The 19,397-nt window shown below is 40.6% G+C and overlaps 1 protein-coding gene and 3 non-coding genes across 4 annotated transcripts in view; 2 read left to right on the forward strand and 2 right to left on the reverse strand.

The window, feature by feature from the left end:
- The first annotated feature begins 2,339 nt into the window (after window positions 1-2,339).
- trnav-uac (transfer RNA valine (anticodon UAC)) lies at window positions 2,340-2,412 on the forward strand. Its single transcript has one exon. It is a non-coding gene; the product is annotated as a tRNA-Val (tRNA).
- Window positions 2,413-2,823: 411 nt separating this feature from the next.
- Window positions 2,824-2,896, forward strand: trnav-cac (transfer RNA valine (anticodon CAC)). The gene has a single exon. It is a non-coding gene; the product is annotated as a tRNA-Val (tRNA).
- A 4,425-nt stretch (window positions 2,897-7,321) lies between these two features.
- On the reverse strand, window positions 7,322-7,395 carry trnan-guu (transfer RNA asparagine (anticodon GUU)). Its single transcript has one exon. It is a non-coding gene; the product is annotated as a tRNA-Asn (tRNA).
- Window positions 7,396-12,401: 5,006 nt separating this feature from the next.
- The window catches only part of nup43 (nucleoporin 43), a 20,552-nt gene continuing 13,556 nt past the window's right edge, over window positions 12,402-19,397 (reverse strand). Inside the window, exons 3-8 of the mRNA XM_056246021.1 lie at window positions 18,230-18,307; window positions 17,988-18,150; window positions 17,511-17,646; window positions 16,904-17,055; window positions 15,394-15,510; window positions 12,402-12,742 (exon numbers count right to left, since the gene is read on the reverse strand). Of these exons, the coding sequence (XP_056101996.1) occupies window positions 12,513-12,742; window positions 15,394-15,510; window positions 16,904-17,055; window positions 17,511-17,646; window positions 17,988-18,150; window positions 18,230-18,307 (876 nt within the window). The 3' untranslated portion in view covers window positions 12,402-12,512. The remainder of the gene's footprint in view (window positions 12,743-15,393; window positions 15,511-16,903; window positions 17,056-17,510; window positions 17,647-17,987; window positions 18,151-18,229; window positions 18,308-19,397) is intronic.

Here is a 19,397-nt window from a genome sequence, read left to right on the forward strand (position 1 = left end):
GTCGTCATCTTTTGTCTCATCGCCCCAGTCAGAACTATAATTACGAGCTGGTGTACATCGCAGCATGTCTCTGTTTGGCTGGGCTGATTTAGGTCTTGTTTTTCTGATTATTGGAGCTGCTTGTGCAGATGCAATATACAGTTTGTCAACTGGACCTCCATTTGATCTCGAAGCTTGAGGCTGTGTCAGAGGTTTAGATGAACTTGTACATTGTTCAGACAAAGTTTGATAAATTGGGTTGTAAGGAGGAGGCGTTACAGTTGTTGCGGATTTCACTGGTGGTTGTGAATATTTTCTTTCAGCTTCAGTTATTATATTTGTCCAATCTGGATCAAATAAATCTTCACTTGTTGTATTTTCTTCATCTGAACATTTAATAGACATGATTTTGTTCAATTTGGTATATGCTTCAATTTGAGGCTCCATTGCTTCAGCAAGTGGAACTGGACCACCATTTATATCGCAACAAATTCCACCTTGTTTCACAATCCAATGAGCCGCCAGTATTGGGAATGCTTTTGATTTGATCTTGTCTTTTTGGGACTTGAACCAGCTTAACTGCTCATCCATAGATGCATTGATATCCAGTCCTTTTTTCAAAAGTTTAGCTTGTTTCTTCCTCTTCCTTTCTAGGTACCAAGAAGATATTGTTCTGCTGTTACAGACACTTTCTCCCATGTTTCAAAGAATTTGTCACTCTGTGTCTCTGCGCTCAGAACAGCAGGGCTATGTGTGTGTGCGTATATGTGTGTGTATGTGTATAGAGTGAATTCCAAAGGGAGGGGCTGCTTCTCTCTCTCCTCTAAACCCTATAAGAACTCAGGGAAAATAACATTTTAAAGAAAGGTTAAAAACAAAGTTATCCCTTATATTTTCAGTTATCTATTCTTTTCTTTTTAATGTATTTAGTTTAACTCAGATACGTTTTTTCTTCTTTCTTTTTTTCCTAGTTTATCTCAGATTAATTTCTTTGTTTTTCTTTTTCCTTTAAGTTTAACTCAGATCAGTATCCTCAAACATTTGAACAGCTTTATGGTCAAAATCAGAATGCCCGCGATTCTAGCTCCTATTTCCATTGATACCCTTCTTCTAAGGGTTCAATCCTCTGCGTATTTAAGTTTTAGGGTTTCTTCAGACCCGCCACTTTAAACCGCTATAAATCACCGCTTGTCACACTATCCTCATTCCCTTCTGAAATGATTCTTGTGTGTTGGACATATTTTAGAGATTACCCTGCCATTTTTACAGTCTCGCCATATTCCAACCACCAGTCATAACGAGCTAATTGCTAAATCGCCTTACAACTAATTCTAAATGGTCTTCTTTCTAAAAAAGATCCACCGTTTTACCCCAGAATCATTCAAATATTTTAGAGGTTTTACTGATCAGAGCAACTTAAATAAGCCAAATTTAATTGAATTATTAAATTCCAAATTTTCTTTTTTTTACTATGTCTGACATATATTCATTGGCAACACAACTGGTACTTTAAATAACAGTTCTTTTAAGCAGTTTCAGTCAATGTCTAATCATCAGGCAGACTTATTTCTCAGAATTATTTTAGAAAAAGAAAAAGTCTTACCTTGAATGATTGAGACAAATGCCTGAAGATGCGATCCTGTTCGTGACGCCAAATTGTAGACTTGGAATTAAGCCTTTTCCCCGTTATTATTTGATTCACGGGACCAGACACCAGTTATCTTGCCAAGAAAAATCTTTATTCTTATATGTCAGGAGAGAAACTCTGAGAAGATGCTATATTCATGCCAGGTCTATGCGTTTCATGTTTCTCCTTCCTCTCACCCGGTCATGCCTCCATGTTTCTCTGCTGTAGTACAGTAAGATTGGGCTTAAATACACAACTGAGCAACTTTCAACTTCCTTGTAAGGTAGAAAAACATATTGCTTATGCTTAAAATGAAATGTATATGCACATGGTACAATCCACTTTCCACATTAAGAAACTATTTCTCAGTGTATACATTAGTGGTATACAAATGGTACATTTGCATCAGTTGAAACATTCATTTACTTGCAAAGAGCATACCAACTGTACACATTTGAAGTATATTCATCATTGGAACTCTCTGCTAGCAGAATACATAATCCTCCCAGCTACCCTCCTTGTGTCTAAAATATGTTCCTTAAACATATGTGTCCATGCAATCTATAGTCTACTCATACATTTTAAACTTCATAAGATAATACAACTTATTATGAATACTAAATAAAGAATAATAATACAGATACATAATATTAAATAAGGAAATTATATTCAAAGATGAAATTTTAGTCTTCGAAGCGTACGCTAGAAGAGGTAGGACTGTTTTTCAAAACAAGTTTCCGTAGTGTAGTGGTCATCACGCTCGCTTTACACGCGAAAGGTCCACAGTTCGAAACTGGGTGGAAACAAGTGAAGCCGTTTTTAATATACATGCTGAAATTCGCTACAAAGTCCTTGGACTATTGAAATAGGTGAAGGCCATCGTACCAAGGAGCTGTAGGCAGACTGCCATTCCGAATGAGCTCTTATCTGTTGTTTGTGGAATTTACACAGATTGTCACACTGCTTGCAGGAAAGATTATGGGATGGAGCCATGTTCGAAAAAGCACATGTGACACATCATGAGGTTTCTGTAGTGTAGTAGTCACGTTTGCCTAACACGCGAAAGGTCCTCGGTTCGAACCCGAGCAGAAGCAGCTGTTGGGTTTTGACAGAAAATTTAAACTGTTTGCCACAATAGGAGGGTTCAGCTCACTTTTCCTTTATACGCTTTTTAACAAGCGTGCACCAGAAGATTTCTTTCTGCAACCAGAAGACATGTTTCCGTAGTGTAGTGGTTGTCACGTTCGCCTCACACGCGAAAGGTCCCCAGTTTGAATCTGGGCTGAAACTGTGGGTGGTTTTTGCTAAAATTTCTTTTTAGCGTGGTGATGAAGACTAAGGTAAGCAGCCTGGAAGTTCACATTAATAAAACTCTAATACGGTTTACATGGTAGCCAGCTATGCCACCTCATGACTTTCACCCAAGGATATGTAAGACAACACAGGTTCGTTCTTACCAAGGAGGACTGAGAAAGTTCTGACAATTAAAACCAATTTATTACAAAAAATCTTTTCACATTGAGAACACCACATTCACTAATAAATACCTTTCAGACATTTACCTCTTAATTACCCACAGATGTTAATACAGAAAAAGGCATTTTTAAATAAAACAAAATAGATAAATACTGGGTTAATCAAAGACACTAACAGGAAAAGGAATCCCTGACCCACCTTGTAAGTAATCACTCATTAGACTGCACCCACACGCAGTGACCGTCACTACAAAAGGCAATGAAACAAATCCACACTCCAGTGTGTTGAACACTACACCCCAAAAGCGGGTGGGCCAGATAGCCTTTCACAAATGTCTCAGAGAGAAAACCACAGCACTTAAATTGCAGGTTCCCTAAAAGAATACTCACAACACACAGCATGTTACAGTTTTTTTCAATTGCTTACACACTAAAATTAAAACTTTCCCACTATTAGCAAAACCTTACACTCAAGGAGAAAAACACCAGCCTAGATTTGCACAATTGTAAGCACGTTGTCAGCTTCACCCTTTTTGCAAAACATTACACACAGTCAGGGGCGTAGGAGCCATTATACGTGGGGGGGACATGTCCCCCCCACATTTCAAAATCGAAGTTTTGTCCCCCCCACTATTTCCCAATGTAAGATTTTGTTTTGCATTGCCTGCCTATCTCTGCCGATTTCGGAGTCTCCAAATGAATCCATTCGGCAACTTTTAAATAAATAATTCAATTTTTTAAAAACGGCCGAACTCTTCAGCTGCTAATCTCGTTGTCAGTCGACCATGATCGCGCACCGCTCGCGCACGCGCATCTAGGTGACACGGATAAATGTACGCAACAATATATAATGAGTGTTCCTGGGAGATCCTAGTTGCGCGGGATGTGGAAGCGTAATACATAAAGTGCCCTGGCCTTGAATGACAAGGTAAGGAAAATAAGACTAAATCTAAATTAAATGACCAAGACTAGGTTGGCCATGTGATTTTTCTCAGGAGATGTTTCGAGCATTTTACTTCAGACACCGGATTATCAGCAAACTGCCAAGAGAACTGCTAGCTGGCTACTCAAAATAAACTAGCAATCTATTCAGGCAGCATATTTGTGTTTGATCTGTGTGAATTACAGAAATATAAGACTTGCTAGACCTACTTTTAGCTACCAAGGAACCTTTCCACAAGGATAGATTGATTTTATTTTTCAATCTATCCTTGGGGGGTAAGCTAGGTGGTTAATGGAAATTAAATCAACCATTTATTTGAATTTTTTATTTTTAGTTAATCAGTAGGCTACATGACTGATTAACAGTAATGTAAATGCTAAATGTCCTAATACCTGTTGATACTACAACAATGCAAAGAATATGCTCTTAACCTTGCAGTTTTTCACATATCATGTAAGACTCATTTTCTCAATTTCTTTGCACAAAACTCTCCAGAAAGTGCCATTTAATGGTTTATTTTTAAAAAAAAATTCCCGGGGGAGCATACCCCCGGACCCCCCTAGGGAGAGCCCACATAATAAATCCCAATTTAATCACTGCTTAGAAACAAACTAAGTAATACAGTCTGTTCCCATAAGTCTTTAGAAATTAGCATTTAAGTGCCTTATATATAAAAAAAAATATAAAAAAAATCCCCCCCCCCCCCCCACCAGCATTTACTGTCCCCCCCAGGTTCAAAATTGCTCCTACGCCCCTGCACACAGTAATTTGTAAAACTCTACACACATTTTCACACCTTAGACACAGTTAAGGATTGTGTGGTTACTTCCTTGTCATTACAAAGCCCCGGTTTGCCATTGACCCCACTAATGAATGAATTGGATATGCACATCCACCAGGTGTGGAAGCACACATGTGCTAATTTGAAAACGCAGCACTCAGGTCAGGTGTGCTATAAAAGGCAGCAGGTGAGTTCACCTGTCTTCAACAAAAATGGAAGGAGCTAGAAGAAGAAGAAGAGTGAGAATAAGAGGGGGAGCTCAAAGAAGAGATGAAGGAGGTAGAGGAAGAGGAGAAGGAGGTAGAGGAAGTAGAGGAAGAGGAGAAGGAGGTAGAGGAAGAGGAGGTAGAGGAAGAGGAGAAGGAGGTAGAGGAAGAGGAGAAGGAGGTAGAGGAATAGGTGAAGGAGGTAGAGGAAGAGGACAAGGACGTAGAGGAAGAGGAGAAGAGGAGAAGGAGGTAGAGGAAGAGGAGAAAGAGGTAGAGGAAGAGGTGAAGGAGGTAGAGGAAGAGGTGAAGGAGGTAGAGGAGGAGGAGAAGGAGGTAGAGGAGGAGGAGAAGGAGGTAGAGGAGGAGGAGAAGGAGGTAGAGGAGGAGGCCCAGGTAGAGGAAGAGGAGAAGGAGGTAGAGGAGGAGGCCCAGGTAGAGGAAGAGGAGAAGAAGGAGATAGAGGAAGAGGCCTAGGTAGAGGAAGAGGTAGAGAAGGACTTGAAGAGTTGATAGAACCTGAACAAAGAAGACGAGGACCAAATTTGACTCAAGAAATCCGTGCAACACTTATTGACCATGTTATCAACCATGGACTGGCACTGATGGAAGCTGGACAAAGAGATCAACCAAATCTCTGGTTGATACTGTAACTGAATAGTTACAGTATTCGTGTTGCTTTTACAGTAGTTTTTCTTCAGAGTCAAACTGTATGTACTTCATGCAGTCATTTTTATTTTTCTACAGATTTTATTTTTTTCATTGATTTCTTTGTTGGTTGATTACTGTAACTGATTATGGTAAGAAATACTGTAAATAAATACTTGAAATATGAGTCTGCAGAAATCAGTGTTGTGCAGTGCTTGGCAAGTTTATAGTAGGCCTATTTGTGTACATTCTCCCTATATCTCAAACTAATCATGAAGAATGTTGTGGGTTTGTCACTATTTTTTTTTTCATCTAAATTATCCCTTACATAACAATGTCTGGCCAAAAATCTAGCACATGCTATTTCCTAAAAATAGTTTTTTTTACAAATGTGTTTTTTATTTATCACAGCCGTGTGCAACTGGCTGCAATAGTGTCTGATCATTGAGGACTGTGTTGGTTAAATGAAAACTAATAGCATTTTCACAAATATGTGTATATCTTTTGACTGAAGTGTGTATGTTTTGACAGAAGTGTGTCATTTTGCAAACAATCTAGGAATTATGCAAATTGAGTGTGGTGTTTGGCTAATTGTGATTATATTTTGAAAAAAAACCCGGTTTTCAAAATTGCGTGTAAACAATTGAAAAAAACTGTAATACAGAAGACAAAAGCAGCAATACATTTACAATAAAGACAAAACAGCAACGTAATCTGGGTCCGTGTGTCCTGCTGATTACAGAGCTCCGAGCACGCTGTTAGACACGGCCCCAACCTACACACACACACACACACGATTGCGGTGTAAACTCTTTAGAAGGATTTAAAGGGATTTAAAAGGAATTTTGAACAGGACCTCTTTGGAACACAGGCCTCCTCCACACTTGGAACAAAACATGACCATTCCATCCACACACCACAAATGCTCGATGGTGATTTGAAAGGAGTTTTGAACAGGACCTCTTTGGAACACAGGCCTCCTCCACACTTGGAACAAAACATGACCATTATATCCACACACCACAGATGCTCGATGGTGATTTGAAAGGAGTTTTGAACAGGACCTCTTTGGAACACAGGCCTCCTCCACTTGGAACAAAACATCACGATTATATCCACAGACCACAGATGCTCGATGGTGATTTGAAAGGAGTTTTGAACAGGACCTCAATGGAACACAGTCCTCCTCCTCCACTTGGAACAAAAAATCACCATTTTATCCACACACCACAGATGCTCGATGGTGATTTGAAAGGAGTTTTGAACAGGACCTCAATGGAACACAGTCCTCCTCTACCACTTGGAACAAAACATGATCATTCCATCCACACACCACAGATGCTCGATGGTGATTTGAAAGGAGTTTTGAACAGGACCTCTTTGGAACACAGGCCTCCTCCTCCACTTGTAACAAAACATCACCATTATATCCACACACCACAGATGCTCGATGGTGATTTGAAAGGAGTTTTGAACAGGACCTCTTTGGAAAAGGAGTTTTGAACAGGACCTCAATGAAACACAGTCCTCCTCTACCACTTGGAACAAAACATGATCATTCCATCCACACACCACAGATGCTCGATGGTGATTTGAAAGGAGTTTTGAACAGGACCTCTTTGGAACACAGCCCTCCTCCACCCCTTGGAACAAAAGATCCATCGTCCCTGGGTGGGCTCGAACCACCATCCTTTCGGTTAACAGCCGAACGCGCATACCGATTGCGCCACAGAGACCGGCGGCAAGTCAGTCACTGGGTCAGGTTGTAAAAAAAGCACAATTGGACGTTTCCGGCAAAGACAAACTAGTTTTCCACTAGCGTAATGTGTACAGCGCGCTGAAAACCGAGACCACCTGTTGGGAAGAGAGATAGCTAATAGAAATGCCCAACGTGGGGCTCGAACCCACGACCCTGAGATTAAGAGTCACATGCTCTACCGACTGAGCTAGCCGGGCGGGTGCAGGGCTTTGCTTCGGGCTGGTCGCACATTTTAACGGAGCCTCACGTTTTGCGAATCGATTGGCCTCATGTCTGAGAGCCTGATAGGTTACAAGTTACTGGTGCACTCCTTATATGACCAAAACCCCCATTCGATCACAGTCGAAAGTTGGAAATGGTTTTTTTAAAAGGAGTTTTGAACAGGACCTCAATGGAACACAGTCCTCCTCTACCACTTGGAACAAAACATGATCATTCCATCCACACACCACAGATGCTCGATGGGGATTTAAAAGGAATTTTTAACAGGACCTCTTTGGAACACAGGCCTCCTCCACCACTTGGAACAAAACATGATCATTCCATCCACACACCACAGATGCTCGATGGTGATTTGAAAGGAGTTTTGAACAGGACCTCTTTGGAAAAGGAGTTTTGAACAGGACCTCAATGGAACACAGGCCTCCTCCACCACTTGGAACAAAACATGATCATTCCATCCACACACCACAGATGCTCGATGGTGATTTGAAAGGAGTTTTGAACAGGACCTCTTTGGAAAAGGAGTTTTGAACAGGACCTCTTTGGAACACAGGCCTCCTCCACCACTTGGAACAAAACATGATCATTCCATCCACACACCACAGATGCTCAATGGTGATTTGAAAGGAGTTTTGAACAGGACCTCTTTGGAACACAGGCCTCCTCCACCACTTGGAACAAAACATGATCATTCCATCCACACACCACAGATGCTCGATGGTGATTTGAAAGGAGTTTTGAACAGGACCTCTTTGGAAAAGGAATTTTGAACAGGACCTCAATGGAACACAGTCCTCCTCTACCACTTGGAACAAAACATGATCATTCCATCCACACACCACAGATGCTCGATGGTGATTTGAAAGGAGTTTTGAACAGGACCTCTTTGGAACACAGGCCTCCTCCACCCCTTGGAACAAAACATCCATCGTACCTGGGTGGGCTCGAACCACCATCCTTTCGGTTAACAGCCGAACGCGCTAACCGATTGCGCCACAGAGACCGGCGGCAAGCCAGCCACTGGGTCAGGTTATAAAAAAGCACAATTGGACGTTTCCGGCAAAGACAAACTAGTTTTCCACTAGCGTAATGTGTACAGCGTGCTGAAAACCGAGACCACCTGTTGGGAAGAGAGATAGCTAATAGATACGCCCAACGTGAGGCTCGAACCCAAGACCCTGAGATTAAGAGTCTCATGCTCTACCGACTGAGCTAGCCAGGCGGGTGCAGAGCTTTGCTTCAGGCTGGTCGCAGATTTTAACGGAGCCTCACATTTCGCGAAGTGATTGCCCTCATATCTGAGAGCCTGATAGGTTACAAGTTACTGGTGGCCTCCTTATATGACCAAAACCCCCATTCGATCACAGTCGGAAGTTGGAAATGGGTTTTTTAAAAGGAGTTTTGAACAGGACCTCAATGGAACACAGTCCTCCTCTACCACTTGGAACAAAACATGATCATTCCATCCACACACCACAGATGCTCGATGGTGATTTAAAAGGAGTTTTGAACAGGACCTCAATGGAACACAGGCCTCCTCCACACTTGGAACAAAACATGATCATTCCATCCACACACCACAGATGCTCGATGGTGATTTGAAAGGAGTTTTGAACAGGACCTCTTTGGAACACAGGCCTCCTCCTCCACTTGGCGTAATGTGTAATGTGTACAGCGCGCTGAAAACCGAGACCACCTGTTGGGAAGAGAGATAGCTAATAGATACGCCCAACATGAGGCTCGAACTCATGACCCTGAGATTAAGAGTCTCATGCTCTACCGACTGAGCTAGCCGGGCGGGTGCAGGGCTTTGCTTCAGGCTGGTCGCAGATTTTAACGGAGCCTCACATTTCACGAATTGATTGGCCTCATATCTGAGAGCCTGATAGGTTACAAGTTACTGGTGGCCTCCTTATATGACCAAAACCCCCATTCGATCAGTCGGAAGTTGGAAATGGGTTTTTGCGGGCTTTTTGCGGGTCAGTTTTCGAACTGGAGCAGTAACAGGAGGGGCAGAGGAGAGGCTGACCCTGAGAGCCTGTGGAGCATTAACCAGGATGGGCCCCTGTGAGGCAACTGTCTTGAGTTGCCTTTTAAATGAATCGACAGAGTAGGCCACACGGAGGGACAGGGGCAGACTCAGTTCCACAGTCTGGGGGCTACAGTCTGAAAGGACAGGTCTCCCGGTTTTTATAACGAGTCTTTGGGACCATTAAAAGTTTCTGGCCAGAGGATCGAAGGGCACGGCCTGGGGAGTAGGGGCACAACAAATCAGAAATATATTGTGGGGCCTGACCATTTAAAGCTCTAAAAGTTAAAACTAATATTTTAAAATCAATACGAAATTTGATGGGTAGCCAGTGTAGGATCAAATGGGTGTTATGTGTGTCCTTCTGCCAGATCCTGTTAAAAGCCTTGCCACAGCATTTTGAACCATTTGAAGACGGTTCAGAGCAGATTTGTTGAAAAAAGTAAAAAGAGAGTTACAATAATCTAAACGTGAGGAAATAAAAGCATGGATAACCATCTCAAGATCAGAGTCCGATAAAATTGGCCTCAATTTTTCCAATATTTCTTAGATGATAAAAACAATTTCTCCTCAAAAGTCTAGAATGGCAGTACAAAGACATTGACTGGTCAAACCCGAAACCAAGATTTCTGAGGCTCGACTGGACAGAGGAGCTCAGAGAACCAAGGTGTTGAAGGATTGATGGGATTTTGATGTCTGGGGCAACAATTAGGGTTTAATTGGAGACAGTTACTAGCAAGCCATGCTTTTACACAAGAAATGCAATCCAATAAATCCGTTAGTTTGTGGAACTCAGAATCATTGAACGAGCAATACAACTGAAGCACGCTCACACATATTCATGCAGTTCCCCGCCTCCAAAGCCCTTGTTTGTCTTATATTCTCAGCATGCAAAGAGACAAATTCTTTCAAAGGTGAGGGAGCAAGATTATTAACAATTTTGTTTGATGCCCAAAATCCATGACACAATAATCCCCAAAGGACAACTGGACAGCAAGAAGGGGCCTGTGATAAGGGTTAATATCTGGCCCAAGCAGGCCTGGTTTCAGAATCAAATCACTGAGGGTGCTCTAGTAAAGTGCAGTAGTAATGTGTGCAACAGCTCCTAGGCACCACCATAACAAGTATAGCAATGTATAGTGAGAGATTTACAAGATTTTACTTTAAGCATTTAAAAAATATTTTGATAATTTTTAAAAATATTTTTCTATTAATATATTAGTCTGCATTTACATGGCTTAATGCACATCTATTTTGACACATCCTTTTTTGTATTGTCCATCGCTATGGTTATCACTATCAATCATTGCAATTTTGAGAGTAAATCCAGCATTTATATGTGGATGTCACTTCAGAAACTTTGCAACATGTATGGGGCCATTGGTCCTCTTAGAAATTTGAATAGATTACATATTTATAATATATAATCTGGGACGTACAACCCAGAAGCACTGCGCTGTTACACTACGTGAACTAGAGGCCCACACAGTAGAAGATGAATAGTTGAATAAGTCGTTATTTTTGTTTCCTTTGCACACAAAAAGTATTCTTGTCGCTTGATAAACTTAAGATTGAGCCACTGTAGTCACTCGGACTATTTTATGTTTTTACTAACTTTTGGTCTGGCAAGCTTCAATTTCAATAGAAGCCGATGGAGGAGAGATCTAGCTTAATCAGATTTAATCAAAAATATCTTAATTTGTGTTCCGAAGATGAACGAAAGTCTTACGGGGTTGGAACAACATGAAAGTAATTATTGACAGAATTTTCATTTTTGGGTGAACTAACCCTCCAAAGTTTTTGGATATCCAGATATATTTATTATGACGATCTCTGTCCAACTCATTTGTGACTAATCAGCCTCACTTCTTTCATTAGAAGCTTCAAGCAATAAAGCTTTATTATATTAATTCTTAATTGATGCAAATTAACCGCATATATAAATTTATCATCATCTTAGCGGAAGGTTACTCATTACAAAACCGCTGCTGTGGTCTGCATAAACGCAATGCATTATTACATTTTCGAAAAGGTGCACATAAGGCTACGCCATACGATAACAATAACTATCGTAGCTCTGCAAAGCCAATGCAATAATTTCAACATCAAAGTAAAAACATTGGTTTTTAACTACCGGTACTTATAGATTAAGTAACTCTGCAAGAAATATGGTAAACCTTTTAAGAACCTATTAACCTGACATAACCCTATTATGTATCCAAAACTTAAAGGGATACTCCACTTTTTTTTAATGATATGACGCAGCGCCTGAAAATAGGCCACCTTCCGTCAACACAACGGAACTATTTTCAGGCGCTGCGTCATATCATTACGCCTGCTGCTCTCATGGTACAGCAGTAAAGTTTCTTGATTATTACGCAGGAATGAGAGTATAGTTCCTAGCCATATCAGCCTAGAAAATCACAACTTTACATTTTCCGTCGGTCTTAGTGAACGATGTAACTACAGAAGAGTCAAGTTTTAAATAGGAAAAATATCAAAACTCTTTGGTCATTTTTTTTTTTAGAAATGCTAATGGTCTTGTCCACTTCAATGATGTATGCTAAGCTATGCTAAAAGTGGTACCGCCAGAACCGGAGATCGGCTGAATGGATTCAAAAACGGTAAAACTCAACAGTTTAACTCTGGGGGAGTTGTAAAATGAGCCTATTTCCAAAAAAAGTGGAGTATCCCTTTAAGAGTAATTCAATATAGCTTTCATAAAACAGAAAGACTGTACACAATACAATTTTAATGACTTCATTCTTGTTTAGTTTTAATCAATTGAACAAAGAAATGTAATGTATAAAAATATTCCAAGCATTCTGGTTTTAGGCGAGTTATCAAACAGGAACTTGTCTGTGGATGTACACAGCCTCCCCATCAGTCCCACACACTAAACACTGCTCAAGCACATCCAGACTGTTGACAGACAGTGTCTGGCCGGGCAGCATATGAGTCGCCTCCAGTCTACTTCTGCTGGAGTCCCCGGCCAGCCAGGCACTGACCACCGAGTCATTCTCCCCTGCTTGGGGAACGGCACTGTGCGAGATGACCCTGCTGTTCCAGCCCCCTGAAACAAACCAGGAAACACAATTATACGAAGATAAAAAATACAATAAATAAAATGAGTACAGTAAGTTCTACGCTACCTATCAGGTCAATCCCTGAATATTGAATGAATTTTTAATTATTTTAAATAACCAGGTAATTATTATTATTATTCGCCATATATACAGTTTATTACACTTCAACGTAGGCTCTCGTATGAGTCAAGGCTAAACGCCATCTGTCTCTATCTTGCGCAATTTTCATTAGAACTTGTTGTCCAACGTCGTATCTCGCCAGCACTGATGACATCCACGTTGTTCCTGGACGTCCTCTTTTTGTGGTGCCTTCTACTCTTCCGTGCAATGCCATGTTGGCAATCCTGTTCTTATCCATACGAAGTACATGACCAAGCCACCGGTGTTGTCTTTCATGTACTTTTTGCACGATCGTTTCTATCTGATTGAGGGCCTTTCTGATGTCATCGTTTCTCATATTGTCTATGATGCGAACGCCAAGTAGTCTTTATTCTTTTATTTTGGATAGCCCCTTGAGATGTACCATCTCATTTTCAAGGGGGTCCTTTCAATCACTAATTGTAAATAACAACCTGAGCCACACATGCTCAAAACAAGACAATACACAATAACACAGAAAAACAAGAAAAAACTAAACTCAAGACATCATCCACAGCATGGATATAGCTAATATTCATAAAAATATAGACAAACTTTATAATACTGTAATTTTCTAGATTGGCAATATGTGGATAACATTTTTTAATTATTTTTTTCAACAAACGTACGGTAATGATTTAAACACTACTCACATTTGAGCAGTCCAATTAACTAAAGATCATCCACATTTCTTATTTTCATGCATGGAGATAACATGGAAACTGTGCCATACTTTAGTGGAGGACTTCTGTTACCTGGTGGAAAACACTTTTAACATGTAGACTATAACCAGTAAATGGCTGCAGATGAGCAATCAGTGGCTCATTTGCCATTTTCACTCCCTTTTATAGTTCTTTTTTCGGTTTGCTTTTGGATTTACACTCACCTAAAGGATTATTAGGAACACCATACTAATACTGTGTTTGACCCCCTTTCGCCTTCAGAACTGCCTTAATTCTACGTGGCATTGATTCAACAAGGTGCTGAAAGCATTCTTTAGAAATGTTGGCCCATATTGATAGGATAGCATCTTGCAGTTGATGGAGATTTGTGGGATGCACATCCAGGGCACGAAGCTCCCGGTCCACCACATCCCAAAGATGCTCTATTGGGTTGAGATCGGGTGACTGTGGGGGCCATTTTAGTACAGTGAACTCATTGTCATGTTCAAGAAACAGATTTGAAATGATTCGAGCTTTGTGACATGGTGCATTATCCTGCTGGAAGTAGCCATCAGAGGATGGGTACATGGTGGCCATAAAGGGATGGACATGGTCAGAAACAATGCTCAGGTAGGCCGTGGCATTTAAACGATGCCCAATTGGCACTAAGGGGCCTAAAGTGTGCCAAGAAAACATCCCCCACACCATTAAACCACCACCACCAGCCTGCACAGTGGTAACAAGGCATGATGGATCCATGTTCTCATTCTGTTTACGCCAAATTCTGACTCTAACATCTGAATGTCTCAACAGAAATCGAGACTCATCAGACCAGGCAACATTTTTCCAGTCTTTTACAGTCCAATTTTGGTGAGCTCTTGCAAATTGTAGCGGAGATGATTGGTATCCGGTGGGGTCTTCTGCTGTTGTAGCCCATCCGCCTCAAGGTTGTGCGTGTTGTGGCTTCACAAATGCTTTGCTGCATACCTCGGTTGTAACGAGTGGTTATTTCAGTCAAAGTTGCTCTTCTATCAGCTTGAATCAGTCGGCCCATTCTCCTCTGACCTCTAGCATCAACAAGGCATTTTCGCCCACAGGACTGCCGCATACTGGATGTTTTTCCCTTTTCACACCATTCTTTGTAAAACTTAGAAATGGTTGTGTGTGAAAATCCCAGTAACTGAGCAGATTGTGAAATACTCAGACCGGCCCGTCTGGCACCAACAACCATGCCACGCTCAAAATTGCTTAAATCACCTTTCTTTCCCATTCTGACATTCAGTTTGGAGTTCAGGAGATTGTCTTGACCAGGACCACACCCCTAAATGCATTGAAGCAACTGCCATGTGATTGGTTGATTAGATAATTGCATTAATGAGAAATTGAACAGGTGTTCCTAATAATCCTTTAGGTGAGTGTATAATCAAATGAATATTATACCAAATTTTAGCTATTTTATTGCACTGAAGTATGAAGTATAGCAAGAGTAGGAAAAGTCACAAAGTCGCATGCCATTTAGATGAAAGGAATTTCATAAAATAAATAAATAATCCCAGATTTTACAGTGAATGGGAAAACGTCTTGAATTGCTCCTGCATCATATTAAATAAACTGCATTTATGACAAAAAAATACATAGACATAATTTAAAAAAATGCACACACATTGGGCCCTATCATACACCCGGCGCAATGCGGCGCGACGCAAGCCTCTATTTGAGACCGGCCCTTATTTACCCAAGCCTGTCGCCACACCAGGCGTGTGAAAGAGACAGGCGTGTATTTGGAACTCGGCTATTATTTGAAGTTTTACGGTAGATGTGAAGGAGTGTTGGCTTACTCTGCAGGAGAGTGCTCATGTCTGATCCGGAAGTCGTCTCCCAGTGTAGCAGAGACCCATCCTCTGAGCATGTAAACAAGTGATTGGGGTTTGATGGATGAAAATGTACTTCCCACACTGTAGAAAACAGAAAACAGAGCAGAATCACTGCCTGTGTTATTGAATAATCAGGTTTCTGTCATTTAGGCTCAAAGTACACATTTTTTTGTGTGACACAGCGGTCACACAAGCGGACTCCCAGTGCCAGGGCAATCTCTCGCCACGCATCTTTATAATCTTTTAGGGTAGAGTAAATGCGGATACTTTCTGACCTCCTCGCACAATCTCTCCTCCACGTAGCCATTCATTTCTGTTGTAGATTGCAAGCGTTTCTGTCTTTTCCATTTATTCAGTAGTTCATTAGTGCAAAAATAAATCACTGTGCATGTGCATACAGTGTACATGTGGTTTGAACAATCGTGCTGTATGCGGGTACGATGGTGATAATGAAATTCGTGTCGAATTTGATAAAAGGTTAACAAAGTAACTGTTGATTAAAATGCTAAATTTGATTTTACATTGTGGGTGTAAATGAATAGGCTTGGACCCAAAGCACAGGACAATATTGACACCAGAATAACAATACTCATGATTCTGAAGATGAAAATACAGAATTAGTTTAGACGAATATGCTTGCACTCCGTCACTGGCTAGATATATTTAAAATAATGTAGGCCACTTTTTACTGGTAACATCAGACATTTGGCATTATCAGGACCCACAAATATTCCCCCATTGCATTATTATACATTATATTCAACATTACATATTTTAATGTAATACTGACACTAAAACTCAACTATTGTTGCATTTTTGTACTGCGATATATTGTGACACCCCTACTCTTCATGACATCATCGTCCAAAACATGAAATATTTAAAAAAAAAAAAAAAAAAAATCGTTAAGTATTAGCATTGGCTATGATCAATTCCGTGATTGGCTAACGTTAATTATTTATTTCCATCCTGTCACAATGATTAACAGAGAAACCGAGTTGACAACTGAAAACACATGCACGGATGCATTGTTCACACAAAGAAGATATATATGGGGGCGGCAGTGGCTCAGTGGTTCAATGTAGGTTGTCTACAAACCGGAAGGTTGGTGGTTCAATCCCCGGTTTCACCTGACCAAGTGTCGAGGTGTCCATGAGCAAGACACCTAACCCCAGCTGCTCCCGACGAGCTGGATGGCGCCTTGCATGGCTGACACCGCCGTCGGTGTGTGAATGAGTGTGTGAATGGGTGAATGTGAGGCAAAATGTAAAGCGCTTTGGTGGCCATTGGGTCTGTGAAAGCGCTTTATAAATGCAGTCCATTTACCATATAACATGCATTCAGAAAATAGGGTGAATTTTCATTTCATGTCGACATTAAGTTCAAGAGCATTTTTCTGAAAGTCTAGTATGCGTGTTTACAGAACTCAAGCATATTTATTTTTTTAAAGTTATGTAATTCAAAGGGTACTGACTTTCTGCTGAATGTGCCTCTATGAGAGAGAAGGGCGTATTGCCCTGTCTCACATCCCAGATACACAGCATCCCGTCCTGCCCTCCTGTGGCCACTATGTGCTGCTGGTTTGGGTGCTTATCCACACAGTGCAAGGGCACTCTGTCCCCAGTGCTGCGTGAACAGAAAACATATCAGAACAGAATAAGATAACAGAAGAGACCAACTTTTGGTCTAACTTTTAGATCTTCTAGATTGAATTCAGATAAATTGGGCCACTTATTGATATGACTGACTCGAAATGCTGGCAAATAAGCAATTTCTTATCTTAAGTTAAAACATTGCAAGAAAAAAAATGATTAAAGTATAAACGTTAATTTACAATTCATTGTAAAATGTAATGCAGTAATTTGTGGCTATTGAGTGGCTTTTAAATTTTTTTACATTGCGCAAATCAAAACGACTCACTGGTCCTAAAAATAAGGGTTTTCTTCATGCAAAATAATATTTCTTTTTCTACTTTGATTTTGATGTGATCGGATGAGTTTTCCCGAAATACAAATGAATGCAGTTTTTATTCGAAGAGTAATTTGAATATGTTTCCTTAATCTAGTATGAGTAAAGCATACAGAGAGAGGATTTGTGCCGGACTGTCGCTCTGCTGTCTGAAGTCCCACATCTTCAGCTGACCGATGGAGTTAACCGTGAGAACTTCAGTCGTCCTTAGAAACGTCACGGCATGAATCGTACTGCTATCTGCATTTTCTGTAGAAAGACAAGAACACGGTGCCCAAGATTCAAAACACATATGCATTGAGGGTCAAATGTAATTAAATGATACATTGACAGGAAAAATACTATGGAAGTAAATTTTCAATCTTTAAAATATTTTCTTTTGCGTTCAACAGAAGAAACGATGATTCAATCAGATTGATTAAACATTTTAAATACACTGCAGTGCAGAAATGAACATTTTGTCAGAACCTCTAGTAAATGCCATGTTTTTTTGTTTAGTTGTCTGTTCAGAATCGTGGGAGATTCTCAGTTTATCCAGAATTGTGCACCTCGATTGTCTGTGCAACAAAAGAAAGCCACAAAACACTCACCAATAACACGTACGACCTCGGTCTGATCGGCCTTGTACAGAATAACTCGCCCGTCCTCACCCACGGACACTATTTCAGGGCTTCTGCACACGACCGAGGTGCAGGGCGCATCATCACAGGAGTACTGATGAGCTCTCTCCCACACATGAGCCGATGACAGAGCCTAAACATCACAACACACTGGTTTGGCCGTGCACAATCAAATCTATCAGATGATGCAAATATCATTAAAAACACAATACCTGACAGTCAGACTGAAGCTTGAAAATAGTCACAGCCCCACTTGATGATGCAGAAACGAGCCTGTCTTGATCTAGAAACTGCACAGATTATGAAAATGACAGTTTAATTCATCTCAAACTAGTCCAAAAATGAAAGATCTCGTTCTCTTTTCTCACTGCATCACATTTAACCGGATTTAAAATATGGCTTGAAACAGAGTCCTGCATGCGGGCCGCTAATATTTGATGTAACAGTTGCAATAATAATATTTACGTTATCATTGGGAATCAATAGGCATGGGCAGACTGCGGTCCAATAGCCAAGACTATTTCGACTCAGTTTGGTACCCACTGATTAGGCAAATGCTTCCAGACGGTCCTGTGCTTGTTCACGCTCTGTAGTCGGGACACCGGCAAACTGGTTTCTAATCAGAACGTGATATGCAGTGTTGAGTCGGGGTGGGAATCACAGTGAACCTTACTATACGATACATGGCTCACGATACCGATAATATCAAACGATACCGATAATATCACACGATACGATACCGATTATATCACACGCTACCGATAATATCACATGATACCGGTAATATCTCACGATACCGATTATACCTCACGATACCGATAATATCACATGATGCCGATAATATCTCACGATACCGATAATATCACACGATGCCGATAATATCACACGATACCGATAATATCTCACACTACGATAATATCACCCGATACCGATAATATCACACGATACCAATAATATCTCACGATACCGATATCACACAATACCAGTAATATCTCAAGATACTGATAATATCACACAATACCGATAATATCACACGATACTGATAATAGCACTCGATACCAATAATATCTCACGATACCGATAATATCACACGATACCGATAATATCACACGATACCGATAATATCTCACGATACCGATAATATCTCACGATACCAATATCACACAATACCAGTAATATCTCAAGATACTGATAATATCACACGATACCGATAATATCACACGATACCGATAATAGCACTCGATACCAATAATATCTCACGATACGGTAATATCACACAATACCAATAATATCACACGATACCGATAATATCACACAATACCGATATCACACGATACCGATCATGTCACACGATACCGATAATATCTCACGATACCGATA

The sequence above is a fragment of the Rhinichthys klamathensis genome, unplaced genomic scaffold (assembly GCF_029890125.1).
Source record: "Rhinichthys klamathensis goyatoka isolate OS25496 unplaced genomic scaffold, OSU_Roscu_1.1 h1tg000001l_1, whole genome shotgun sequence".
NCBI lineage: Eukaryota > Metazoa > Chordata > Actinopteri > Cypriniformes > Leuciscidae > Rhinichthys > Rhinichthys klamathensis.